Source organism: Rissa tridactyla, chromosome Z (assembly GCF_028500815.1).
Source record: "Rissa tridactyla isolate bRisTri1 chromosome Z, bRisTri1.patW.cur.20221130, whole genome shotgun sequence".
NCBI classification, from domain to species: Eukaryota; Metazoa; Chordata; class Aves; order Charadriiformes; family Laridae; genus Rissa; species Rissa tridactyla.
Window position 1 is genome coordinate 29,788,566 of NC_071497.1, and position 13,811 is coordinate 29,802,376.

General features: G+C 36.9%; 1 protein-coding gene across 10 annotated transcripts in view; it reads right to left on the reverse strand.

The window, feature by feature from the left end:
- Positions 1-280: 280 nt before the first annotated feature.
- Positions 281-13,811, reverse strand: part of LOC128902835 (long-chain fatty acid transport protein 6-like) — a 40,803-nt gene continuing 27,272 nt past the window's right edge. For 3 of the 10 annotated variants that reach the window (XM_054186464.1, XM_054186462.1, XM_054186466.1), the window contains one exon: positions 3,060-13,425. In XM_054186464.1, coding sequence (XP_054042439.1) covers positions 13,246-13,425 — 180 coding nt within the window. In that variant the 3' untranslated portion in view covers positions 3,060-13,245. Of the gene's footprint in view, positions 341-3,059; positions 13,426-13,811 lie in introns of those variants that run through there. The other 7 variants (XM_054186453.1, XM_054186454.1, XM_054186458.1 and 4 more) reach the window with 6 other exon arrangements.

The following is a 13,811-nucleotide window of genomic DNA, read 5'->3' on the forward strand; positions in this document are numbered from 1 at the left end:
TTATTACAAGAAGACTTTTCCCTCCACAGTAAATGTGATACAGATTTCTGTTCTACAAACTCGTACTCTAAATCACAGTGCACACTGTCTTCCTCAGTGTTTGAAAAAATGACTACAGAAAGATAATAATGGAAACAACAGATCACTGATTTCTCAGGCTTTTTGGTATATGTTCCACATCATGCAGTTGGAGAATTGGTACTTTGTTGCTGAGTGAAAAGACTTGATTCATCCAGAGCTTTTGAAGGTAGATCTTGTACCAATACCCCACTAATCTTAACAGGAGAAGTTCAGTTTATTTTGTGGTTGGTTTTGTGGGTTTTTTTTTCTGCCCCTGAAACTGAGAAACACAAGGAGTAATGGAAATTTATTTCTGAACATTTGACTCAAGCCAAAGCTCAGCTTCAAGCTTATTTCTTCATGCCATTTGAAATATTTTTTAGCTCTTGCCTTAAAACCCAGGGAATCTCATGAACTGTCTTTCCTGTGGCCCCATATGCACTGAGAATTGCATGAGAGGATCAGGGAAAAAGGTGGGCAGAGGCAGCAACAAACACATTGAGAAGTGGCAGGCAACAGCTTCTTACACCACTTTTCAATACTAAGAATGCTTCTTACTAGTGGGACATCTCTCCTTTAGGTTGTTGCGTAGTCAAGCTATGTTAAATCATGAGCGGTCTTTGTCACCTCCATCTGCAGAGACAATCAGTTTAGCTCAAAAATGTATGGTTCTGACTAATTTTTATCATAAAGTTTTTAATCTAGGCTAACTCATTTGGCTTTGTCTTGAAGGAATGGAGGAGAACACATGCTTGAAGAGTTGAGCTGTGTTCTCCGCTGGCTCTAGTACTGTTATTTTTGTGGTTTACCACTAACACGGAGGCATGATTAGATTAAGAATACACAGAGACACAGCTTTGTTATATGAGTACTGGCTGGACGTCCATTGGAAACAAATTCAAGCAAATTAAATAGTGCAAAACTAGATTACAGATAGATTTCATGTCTCCTTAAAGGCGATAGTGGCAGTAGGCTGATAGTTTTTTATTGATATGGTAGTGTTCCTTACTTGTAAGGTGCAATGGAGGTATCTGTATATGTTGTATCCTATATAGGTATACATTTACAGGAAGACAGAAGTGTTTAGTCTTTCAGCTGGTGAGCATCTCTTCTTCCAGAAAGACATTTTGTGAGGAGATAGAATTTCAGCTTGCTTTTCTTAGGTGAAGGTAACTTAATTTATTTTTAATAAATAATAAGTAAATTAAATGCTACAATAGTCTGCACTTAAAGTAATGTAAAAGAAACACTATAGAGTTATTTGGTTGACTGGAGTTTGGCATTGTTAACTGCTATGTAAATGCATAAACAATGAGTAACAGGAAAGACTGTGAGCTTTAGGGAAGATGTATACTTACATGTTGATTTGAAAGAAGACAGAGGGAGGTTGAAAGATACTCTTGTTTGCAAGAATTACTTTGAAAAAGGCAGAAAGAAAGCAGAAGGAGAAGTATTCTGCCCTGAAGTGTAGATGTGACAAGAAATGAGAACAAAAATACTCGAAGAGTCAGATCTCTGAAAAGCTCAGGGTATACTGATGAGAGTGAAAGGAAAAGCAGTAGGTGATAGATAATTGATAGAGCACAAAAGGAAGGTAAATACAGAATGGCCTGTGGATGAGAGAGATGTATTTTCAATATACTGTGCTGTGAGCTGAAAATCAGACAGGAAAATGAGCAGGAGATTGCATTTACTAAGGTGACTAATGACTAGCACATCACCAAAGACATCAGTCAATGAGAACAGAAAGGAAGAATTTTGTGCTTTAGATGTTATCAGCGTTGCTAATTCCAAAGAACAGAAATGATGAGCAAGATCCTAACAGAAAAACTCTGATACTCTGAAATACTCAGTTTCAAAGGAAAACTGTGGTTTTGTGATCTTTGAATTGTCCCTGTTCCTCTCAGCTGTGCACAGAAATGATATCGATCCTCTGTACTCATATCCAAGTTTCTTTGTAAAATTAACATTAATTTACTTCTTGTTGTCTTCCTTGTGGGAGGAAGAAAATTTCTATGGTGTGTGAGTTGTTTTTCAGTAATTTTCTCATTTGTTATAAAAATGGATAAGCTGAGGCAAGAAATTTCAGTAGACAATGAAAGAGTAACAGAATTCAGGTGAAGCAATACTGGAATTGGATTTGATCCCTGCCTGTTCCGGAATTCTTGTGTGATACTGGATTAATCATGCCCTCCCCAAACTGGGTGATTTGGGCAAGCTCTATGCCTTACCTTAGACTTTAAGATCCTCTTATATTCTTGATTTTGTGGTTACTCAAACAACTATAGATTAAGACATGGGGAGCCATGCTTTGTATGCCATGCTAAGTGGAATGGTGAAAAATTGAACCCTTAAAAATTACCAAGTATATTTGGCTAATTATTCTAAGTCAGGTTCAGCTCATAGGTATCTGTGAGGTAGATGGGTGTCTAGATGTAAGCATTGGTTATAATTGGAGGTTGCACCAAAGAAGACTGAGTATGACTAAGGGAATTTAGGGTTGCTTGTCTGACCAAATGCTGATGTCTAATTTGGGATGAGTTGAATTGCTTGCTTGACTATACTGATAAGTTCTCAACTTAACTGTAACAGCAGTGTAAGAATGCAGCTTATATACAGGCATTTTCTGTACGGTGGGCTTGAATCAGTTGCCCATGAGTAGGAATCTAGTACTGTTTTATATTCCTTGGCAATAAATGCCTGACCTTTAGGTGCCTCTGCAGAAGATGCTGAGCTTCTGAGTCGTAGTTGCCAGTCTTAGGGATCCCAAGTGGCACTTACATGCCTCAGTTTATATAGCTGGTCTAGCCCCTAAAGTTAGGAGAGCTAAATTTACCCTTAGTATTTTTGGTCTCTATAGTTTCATTTTTTTTTCCAATGGAGATACATGCACAATTATTAATATTTTTAAAGTAAATAGCATAAGGTTTGAAAGGTTCACAAAGAAATTAATAATTTTATTTCATGTTAACTACTTAGTATCAGCAGTGAAGATAAAATTTTCTGCATGCATGGGTCAATGAGTGTAACACAAACTACTGAACTGTTGTTAAGTAAATATGAGCTACTGTGTGCATGGAATAAAGCACTAGTTTTCTGGGAAAAATTGTATGTCATTATGAGATTAAAATTACTAACATAACACATACTTGCAAATGGTAAATTCATATTGTGAAGAAACCTTCATTAAGGCTATTCCAAAGGTTAACTCTAAAAAAACTCTAAAGCACCTTATATTTTAAGTGTAGTGATATTTATTTTTCAGTAAATAAACCCCCAAAAGAACAGCAAGAAATTTACCCGTTAATCCTCTTCTTCTTGCATGTCAAGAGCTGGAATTTACTCTTGATGTTACGTAGAACTCATAAACTCATACCACAGACAAAGCACTGAGCCCTGAATTATTTAGTATGCTGTAATTATTCTGCTCAATTTCCCTTCAACAGAAAACATTTGGATGCCCGAGAGTATGGTATGACCCAATAATGAAATATAAAGGAGTTTAATTTTCTTCTGGTGGAACTCAGATGGAAAAAAAATTTCTTTTTGAAAAAATGTGATTACATAAAAGTACAACATTTCCCTGTAACATCTCAATGTAGCAAGAAAATAGAAAAAAATTACTGAAATGCTTCTGTAGTGTAAAAAACACATAGTTTCAATATTATAATTTTGACATACTATGCCTTTCAATATCCAGATAACACAATATAGTGCTGCAAGTATATTTGCGTTAACTCTGAACCTGATTAATATGCCTAAGGGAATTAGCTTGTGCTATTTTAGTAGCATAAGCGTCAACAAAGTTAAATACTCTGATTTTGGGGAAAAAAGGAGTTGTTGTCATTTCAGTATTTTATATGTATGAAGTTTTTTTCCCAGGGAAAACAATAGCATAAATTTTTAAGTGTCATCTATTTATTTCAAGTTTTTCTTAAAGTAATTTTAAAGTAGTGGCTTTTCTTCTGGAATAGAAGTTTTGAATTTTACAGCAGAAAAAGGTGAAATAGAAATTCCTAGAAGATGAGAGTGTCCATGACTTAAAAATAGACAGCTAGCTTTTTAGATTGTCAAATTATGCTGTGATATAGAAAAGGAAGAAAATAGCTTCACAGTCTGAAGATCATCTTGCAGATTGTCCCCCACTATTGAATTCTTCCTTAGTATCTGAATCTTCTTCTATATTTTAAAAAATAGAAGCCTATAGTCTTGAAAATCTATATAAAAATAAGCATACCTTGAAAATGCAGTTCCCAGCTCTTCACATCTCACTATTCAACTACATCCCCATTAAAGTAACATAATTATATCTAAGTAATCGTGTCTCTTAATTTTCATCATTTATTTGTGAAACTTATGTCTAGCAAAGTCTAAAATCTTAAATCTAAAACTAGAAAAGTAATAAGGAAACCAGGAATGGGGGGCTGAGTGGCCCAATCAGCAAGTTGTAGCGCTGGAACAGCCACACAAAACTAACTCTTGACTAATAACGTCACATGGGGATTTGGGTAATGAGTGGTGTAGTCATACTAGAGTTATTGGCAGGACCTGAGGAGGTAAAGACTAAAGTTCTGGTGGCGGGGATAGGATATTATGGAAGTTTTTGATCATTGGAAATCATGTAGGACTCCAATCCATAAGAAATGAAAAATCATTTTTATAATATTTTGGAATGCTTCTTTATTCTATAGCTCTATGAGGACATTCATTTAAAATACTTATATTACATGAAGTGTCTTGTCTCAAGTCATTCATTACAGCATGTCAACACTGCAGACTTGTGTCAACCTTTCAAGGATGTAGAGAAATATCGTCTCCGGTAAATGTAATTTTATTAACAGAAAGCTTTACTATTAATATAGTAGATCATTAAAAAAAACACAACCACTTTATTGTTGTCTGTTAATTAGCTGTATGGGTAAATCTGTAGTTTTGCCTGAATCCATGAAACTGTGTTCACACTAGGAGCCATTTGCCTTTATATTATGCCAATGTATTAGTACTCCAGTAAAATTTAGCCATAACTTCCCACAGAAGTGAACTGAAATACTCAGATTCTCTCACTCCTTGAACAACTTTGTTGACTGCTGATGGAATAAGCTCAAAATGGTGAGTTTTTTCTATCCTGCAAAGATAGAGTTGAGGTTCAGTCTCACTGTCATATAGAAGTGATCTGAATTAAGAACCGATAGCAACCTGTGAATATAAATCCCACTTTTTTTCTTTTTTTTTTTTTAAATTTGTTTAGTTGCCAGTTTATACATTTGAGGTTAAATATAATAATGGTATGGAAGAGTTTCACATTTTACTCTGGTAGACTCAAGCCAACATTTTTGACTTTACTCCTTACACAGCTCCTGCCTTGCTAATCAAGTATAGGGAATGGTACTGACCTGTCAAAGGAACGCTTAGCTTACTTGACTCTTGAGGATAGCTAATTGTTTGTAGAGGATATTCTGGTGCAGTTTCAGGTGTAAGGTATGCAAGAGGACTGAGTCTTTAAAGCCTAGGGAAAACTCAGGACATGAACTGAATGGAGAAGGAAACGGACTTCTTAGAATGAAGTGCCATCATTTTCACATCCTTTAAATAGATTCTTTTTTCGTTTTTTAGTTTAACTTGACTTAACTTGTGGGTGATTTGAAGGTATCTAACAAATAGGCATTCTGCGCCTTTATTTTTGGTTATTCTTATAATTGTTTTTCTAGACTGCTAATGCAGAGCATAGCATCCCAATCCATTTTTTTAAGAGGTGTCAAATAAGAAAAACATACTTCTATGTCATCTTATGTTGGCTTGGAATAGGATAACACAGGAGTCTGGCAGAAAGTTTTCCAGTGATCACCAGGGAAATTGTTTGGCATGTTGGCCTGTGTCAAAACGGTGTGGAGCAGATCTAAGGCATGAGGATCTTGAGCAAAACTGCTACGATGAGTAAATATAACAAACTGTCTCTAAGAAATCATCTCTGAGCTAGATACCTACCATTTCTACTCTGTTTGCTTCTGCTTTGCAGCTATGTACTAGGGAGACCGAAGTTAACTTAAAAAAATAAATCTTTCTAATCAGGGTGTTTTGAATAGCTACCTGTGGGAAGTGTTCAGTCTTTTTATTATCCTGTGAATTTCTAGGTGAAAGGGCTGCCGGAATTATCCTTCAAAGAATTAGAACAGGGTGTTTGCCTTCTGTGCCTTCAGGCATGCCTAAGATAGTTTTCAACTTGCCTCTGTTTTCTGAGCTTTCATGTTTCCATCACAGAGTTAAACGGCATGCCAGAGAACATCTGTCCCTTTTTTGTGCTTTCATTATTTTGTACTTTGATTGCATTAGAAATTTTACCTGATGACTCTGGAGATAGTATTATCCATGTTAGCTGATATAACAGTTTGTTACTATGGCATCTTCTTGCTAGCAGTACTTGTACTCCCATTTCTGAATCTGTCCCTATGTTTTAACAAATTGTGTCTTCTATATGGAACACCACTTTCAGAAATACTTTGTCATCTGGTATAACTGGGCTGTATTTCTTTAAATTCAGTACCAAAAACTTTTGGTTGTTTTCTTAGTTTTCTCGTCGCCAGCTCCTTTTCTGTTGTATGGAAATGAAGAGGCAAAACAACTCCTGAAAGCCCAAGAACCAACTTAGAATGGGCAAGGGAGAAAAGAATTTTAGATGCTTAAGAGTTACAGGTACTTGTACTTCTCTGCACATGTTTGGGCCATTTCTTCTTAATCCTGAAACCACAGTCATTTTGTGGTGCAAGAGACTCATTCCTCAAGCATCTTCTACCTAGATCCTGGTAAATGCGATTGTAAGGCAAATTGTTCTTCTATTAAGTCTTCTGAATTGAGTTGGCGTGGTTTTTTACAGCTAATAAGAGTTTCTGGCACACGTGAATTTCAGGCTTGCCTGAGGCAATGTTGGACATGCTCTTTGTGTTCCCCTTTTTTCCTGCTAATCTCCTTTCCCCCTTCACAAGGCAGCTTACTCTGAGAGATGACTCAAGAGAAAACTCACACTTCACATTACTGTGGCTGTATTTCATATAGTCAGTGTCACCAAGAAGCAATAGAAGGGCTATCCAACAAGCTGTGGGACAAAACAGGTGCTGAGGATGCCCACAACACAGGTGGTAGCGCCCTCCCTGACCAGAGAGCAGTCCTGCTGCACCTGAACACACCAGGGTCTGGAGTACATCAACACAGGGGCTGTCAGCAGTTCCAGACAAGGCACAGGGGTGAATCAGGTCCAGGCTGCATCCAGTGAGTCCAGACAGGAGATGAGGCCAGAGGTAAGACTAGAGACGAGGATACACCAAGGTCCATCCACAGAACAGCATAGTTCAGGTAGGAGTGGCTGCCCAGGCCTGAGCTTAAATAGAACCTTTGGGTGGAGGGGAGGAGATCCCAGGTGCCTGTTGGTCAGGGCCGTTAAGGCCAGCTAGTGACACTTGGGACTTGATTCTCACAGGTTCTAAGATGCTGCAGTGCGCTCTGACTCCAGCTGGAGCCTTATGTCTTCAGCAGATTTCTGAAAACATTGATTTGATAGCCACCATGATTGATAAACCTCATGAAGTTAATGAGGCACGAATAAGGTGACTCAATCAAGATAGTTTAATGTCATTAACTTTGCATTTATTTGATATAGTCAGTACTACATGCAGAGAAAATAATTTTTGTTTGTCATTTTGTGGTGTTTCTAAGCTGTAAGCCATGACCATTTCAGACAAATTGTCCATTTTCGTAGTTTCTAGCTGCCTGGGGTGTGTCTATGTTATTAAGTGGTTATCTTAAAAATGGGGTGGTAAATATGTAGGTATCTTCAAATGCTGGCCTGGCAATAAAAGAAAAAAGAAAGTAGTAACAACAAGGCAAGTATAGACACTTATAAAACATCAGCCTTATGTGAGCAAATAACTATGCTTTTGTTTCTGAAAGGGATTTCCTTGCCAAAAACTTCAGTTGGATGCAGTTTAATAACTTTTTATATCTATATGAATGATCTTGTTGCAAAATGTAACTTTCATGCCAGGGTGTTGAAAAAGTAATTTTCAAGGATATGTCTGTGTACAGTGGACAATTTTTTTTTTTAAAGGGCTTACTGTAACGAACATTAGTAACCTGTACTGTACACTAGTCCATTAAACATATTGCAGCTTCGTAGTCCTGGCTCAACAGTCTTAACAATCCCCTTAATGCATGAGTGTTAGTGGTCAGTGAAGTACTAATACATGCTGAGGTACTCCCACTTTGTATTTTCTGGGCTAGCACACTGTCTACTCAGGTGCTGCTGTGCCGACAGCACTGAAAATTGCTTTAACATGAGGAAGTCAGCTCCACTTACGACTGAAAGCAAAAGGAATTCTGGAAGCTTTCAGAAGGTCAGCTGTCCATCCAGAGATGTGCAAAGATGACCAGCCAACATGGTCTGACTGGAATAATTTGTGGTTAGTATGGCTTCCTATGTTTCCCTGTGTCTGTAAACCATGATAGCTGAAAAATAACAACTTGGGGAACTTAAGAGTTGCTTTTGCAATTGCTACAGAATGCCAAGGCAGGAAAGTTTGAGCCTGATTAGCTTGGGGGCTAAGCAAAGCAGAGAATTGCCTAGATGGAGGAAGAAAAAAACACAGACAGCAGAAGAGTTTCACGTTTGTGACAGGAGTGACTGCAGCAATCTGCCTAGACAGCACAGGCTCAGGCATGGCAATAAGTCACTTTTCACATGCACTCTCTTCTCTAAGTAGCTTAGTGAAGATCTCTCACCCAGTAAAACAGCAAGGGTTGGGTTTTTTTTGCCTTAGACTTCTTCTGGCAATGGTGGCAAGAAAGAATGAAGGCAGACGTGGGGTAAAGGGTAGTAGGAAGGATAGAGAGGCCAATGACATGCTGCACGATTTATCTTGTCCCCTTCCTGTCCCTCAGCACTACAGTGGCTTCCAAAGGTTGGGTATATGCTCTTTGCATTGTCACAGGTTGAGGAAATGCTGTGCTGGTAAGGAGAGAAGCAACACACCACAGTACGTGTCACGAGACCTGATGGTAACTCTCACTTGTGATTCTTTGTTTTTCTGAAGTTAAAGTTCAGAAGTCTTTGCTATGCCTAAATATTTCACAAATACATTCTTTGTTCATATCAGTTTTTCTGAAGGATTTTAGAGCCTTATTACTTATTTGGGGCTCTTACGTTGGAAAGCAGTAAAGGTTCCATCTGGGAGTTGCTAAAAATCCATTTCTGAATGATTGTTGAGAATACTCAGTATTTGGTTACTCCATGTTTATCTGTGTTTATTTAATAACAAAATTACTTAATTTGCGTGCTTTGCAAATGGCATATTCAGAAATTACGGGCTAGTGAAGTATTTTGAGAAAGGCTGCCATAGTTGATTTTTAGTAAAAATTCAAGAATCATCTCCTTAAAATTTCAAAAACAGATCAGAAAAATTATATGAGAGGTATCGCTAAGTATAATCTAGGTAAAAGAATAACCAATTAATAGAATTTTCCATTAAATGTTCCACCACAATCAAGAGTTCTGTTACTTTTAAACTGTTTTTCAACGCAGAACGTAGCATTTTTTTTAAAGTATTGTCAGTCGAAATTGCTAAATACTGCTGTATGTGTAGAAAAGCCATTTGACAGGGCTGGCAGAAAAAAAATTACTATAAAAACCTGTTTCTACAGAATACCTTTTTCTGTTCTTCCTCTCAAAAGGCAGACTTCAGTTGTTCTTTTACTGTCTCTAACATTCGGAAGCAGAATCCCACAGAAATCATTGTCCCTTTCAGCTCTCTCACAAACACCCCTGTAAGGCTGCATTAGTATCTCTGTCCCTGAAAGTCTTTAATACCTTTGCCATATTGTTGTTGCTCTTCTTTCTGAAAAAAAGACCCAGGCCTCAAGGCATACTATAGAACGTTTAGGGGTTTTTACAGTGGAAGTGGTACTTGTGTTAAGATTATCTAACTCTGTTCATTTTTACTGGGTCCTTGTATTTCTGTCATTTTTGGGGAAGGTGGCTGAGACTCCCAATTTATTGATATTGACATTTTTCCTCATTATTATCTTCTTATCTTCCTGATTTCCTTATTGAGAAAAGTAGATCAATCCTATAGCTTTAGCTTTACTTATGTCCTGGAGTAAAAGTACAGAGGAATTTGGATAAGGATTCTCTATATTGTAATTCATGTGAAATGCACACATATTGTTAGTATTTATGTGTCAGTGTAGATGTCCACTTAACAGAAAGAAAAAAGTATGTAAAAAAATAAGGATACATACAGAGTGAGAACAGGTGAAAATTTTATACCATCTACTTTGTACAAGTAAAGAACAGTTGTTTTTTTTTAAATGTAGGGAGTTTCAGGCTGCTAATTCTTGTGATTCCATTTATTCTTTAAAGTTCAGTTGTGGACTGTAGCGTATTATGTGTCTTAGATCAAGAAGCAGCCTACACTGGAGATTATTTTAGAACATAATCTAGATTTCTTCAGTGCTCTTATTTGAAGAGCTACAACTGTCATCATATGCAGGAATGAATGAGCTCTAAGATGCAGACAATATAAATGACCGTACCAGTATCTGTTATTAAATGGGCCCATACCTTCATACGACAATTGTTATGATGATAATGGTCAAGACAACAATTGAAATTAATTTAGTTATTTTGGCAGACTTTCTTAAGTTGGCACCAGTGTTGCTTTCAGAAAGTCGCTGTTTTAGGGAAATTTTATAATTCCTATGAAAAGGATAAATGCGTTTGTCAATATACCAGTGTAGTAAAAAGTAATAGAAGCTATGTTGTTATCATATTTCTGTTACTGAAAAGGCTATAAATTCCTTCATAACACTTTGCTTCACTCATTTTTTAGAGATCTGTTATTTAAGATCCCAAGAAACAGTTTAAAACTTTCATTTAGTCTTTTTTGTAAGCACCTTCCTTTCTCCTTGACTTGAGGCCTCTGAGAATTTTGGTTTATCTGTAAGACCTCTGAAGATAGTATAAATATGATTCTTGAATAAAAGTCAAACTAAAGTAAGGCAATATCAAAGACTTTAACTGGAAAGATTTTTCTTCATGTCCATTTGGGATTAGCCAATCTTTCCTGCAATTAAGCAAAGATGATCCCTCATCTTAGAACTTTTATTTCTTTATTTTGTCTAATTTCAGTATGTTTAGGTACCAGACTCTGGTCTTCATGTTGCTATATTGCATGAGGACTCGTCAGCAGCTCAGACTACTTGGACTAAAATTTGCTTACCCCTCTCTGCTGTGTGTGAAGGATATTAGCATATTTTCAGCAGATGTGACATTCCTTTGTTGTCGACAGTCGAAGTTTAATCATGATGCATGTGTTAAAGTTTGCCTTATTTGTATATTTCAAAACAGCAGTTATAATTTTTTTTAACAGGATGCAAATGAACCTTTTAGATTTTTCTTCTCAATATAAATACCTTTTTCTGCTAATGAGATTTATGTTTTCTTTTAAGCTTGTAAAATGGTCTGTATTTTTGTTGCTGTTGACTTAAAGCAGGGTGTTTAGTGTAATAAGCCAACAATTACAGAATTAGGTAATTTGATTTTTGTGTTATTTTAGTTAAAATCACTATTTGTAGAAAATATTAGAAGATGTCAAACTTGTTTGACGTCTAAAAATTTTATCGTTAATCTAGTCCTATCAAAGAAAACATACAAACAAGTGCTTTTAAGTCTAAGAGAACACTAGCGATGCCAGATAAAATTAGCAGTGCCATGTAGAACCACGGCGACATTTTAAAATCAGCATGTAGAATGTGAGTTAGAATGTCGTGCAATGTTTCAGTTGCCCCTGAATGTTTGTTTAGGCTGCTTTCTGGCAGTTTATTTACCTGCCTGCCTGAGGCTTGGAGCTCCTGCACTGCCTGCTATCTTCACAGGGTAAAACTTCTCAGGTTTCTGGATGTGCAAGGTTTCCAGGTTCCTGTGCTTCTTAGCTGTCAAGACTCCAAAGATTTGTGGCTGAATATCAAGAAACTTCTACTTTGATTTCTTCCAAAAGAGGCAGTGGGAGGGTTGGGTTTTCTTTTTAATGAGTTCCCTCCCTTATGGGTTCTCTTGTTGAGCTGGTCTCACAGGGAATATTTTGAATATTTAACTTGCTTTTCAACTAAAAAAAACCCCCAGATTTATTCATAGGTAGGTTCTTGCACAAGTTAAATCATGTACATGAACAGCAGAATGATGAATTTGTGGTGCTGTACATCAGGCCAGTAGAAACATTCTCTGGAGGCTGAAGGACTGTTATGTTTGTGACCACCCAACATGGGCAGGATCCTTGATGGTAAGAAATGTATTCAGCTGCTGTGTGGAACAGACCACAGAATCTGATCAGCGCCCAAGAATTACATTGGAGAAAAAAGATCAGTGACAGTAACAAGCTCTATATCTCAAAAGTGTAAACAAATTACAAGATGCATGTCTTTGCCAAATAGTTTACTTACATACAAATCATAGATATCTCTCTGTGTCCTTTTTACTGGTACACAGGGTTAACACAAGGCAGCATCAAGCCTATACAAACTTAATCACTTGTAGTATGTATGTACACTTCTGTGCAAATAGAGCTGTAGCACATACATTCATATATGAACACACTGTCTTCTGAACTTCTTTCCAGAGGTGATTTCTTTCTGCTTCTAGCATGGCAAAAACATGTAAGTATCACCTACTTTCTTCAAATCTTGAAAAAAAATAAAAAAAGGAGCATTACCAGCAAATAAAAGTCCTGGTATCCTTGCAGCTAAAAGGATTACAGGTTTTGAATAAAGAAATTAGTGCCCTCTCTATTTATTGTTGAAATTATTAATGTGTTAAGGATTTTTTTTTTGTCTCTTACAGGATTTCTTTCCTATTGCTAGAAACATTTTGGTCTGCATATGAAATATTCTGTCTTTCTATTTCTTTAAGGGTCTTCTTATTCTATAGGTCACTCATTTATACCTGTCTGTGACATACGTTAATAAATCATATATTTAAAAGCTTTTCTGTACTAAAAATTATTCTTGTATTATTTTAAATAAATTTTTATAATGGTGATTTGACTCTGGTTTAAACACTGAGTTTCAGCTGTTGTCATTGTTTAAGGCTGCGGTACAGTCCCTAGTGGAATTCTAGGAAAGTAAGTTTCTTAGGTAATATCATTTTCAAAATTGAGTGCATGTCTTCCTCCAAAACATAAGCAAAGTCATCCATACAGGAATTTGAAATAACAAATGAAGAGATGTTACCGATACTGTTTTCAACTGGGTGTTTGCTGATACGAGGAAGAAACAATGCGAGAAAACAGACAAGATGCTGAAGTCTGATATGATCGTGGAAAGTACCTAAGGAGAAACAAAAAACATGAAAGAAAGGTTAACACTGGAAGAGATGACTAAAGGCTTTGAACTGTGAAGCAGATCAAAGCGTATGGAAAAGTACCCGACTCTGCTATCTGTTTCTATTGTTACCACAATAACCTTACAGATCTTGAATTTTGGCAGGTCACCCAGACCTTACTGGTGCATACAGAGTCCTGAGATAAAACTCCTCCTGTCTTTGAATAAAAATTGCAAAGCGTAAAGCGGGGAGATGCCCCAAGAAGTTGTTCAGCCTGGAGAAGAGAAGGCTCCAGGGGGACCTTATAGCGGCTTTCCAGTACTTAAAGGGGGCCTACAGGAGAGATGGGAGGGACTCTTTATCAGGGAGTGTAATGATAGGACACAGGGTA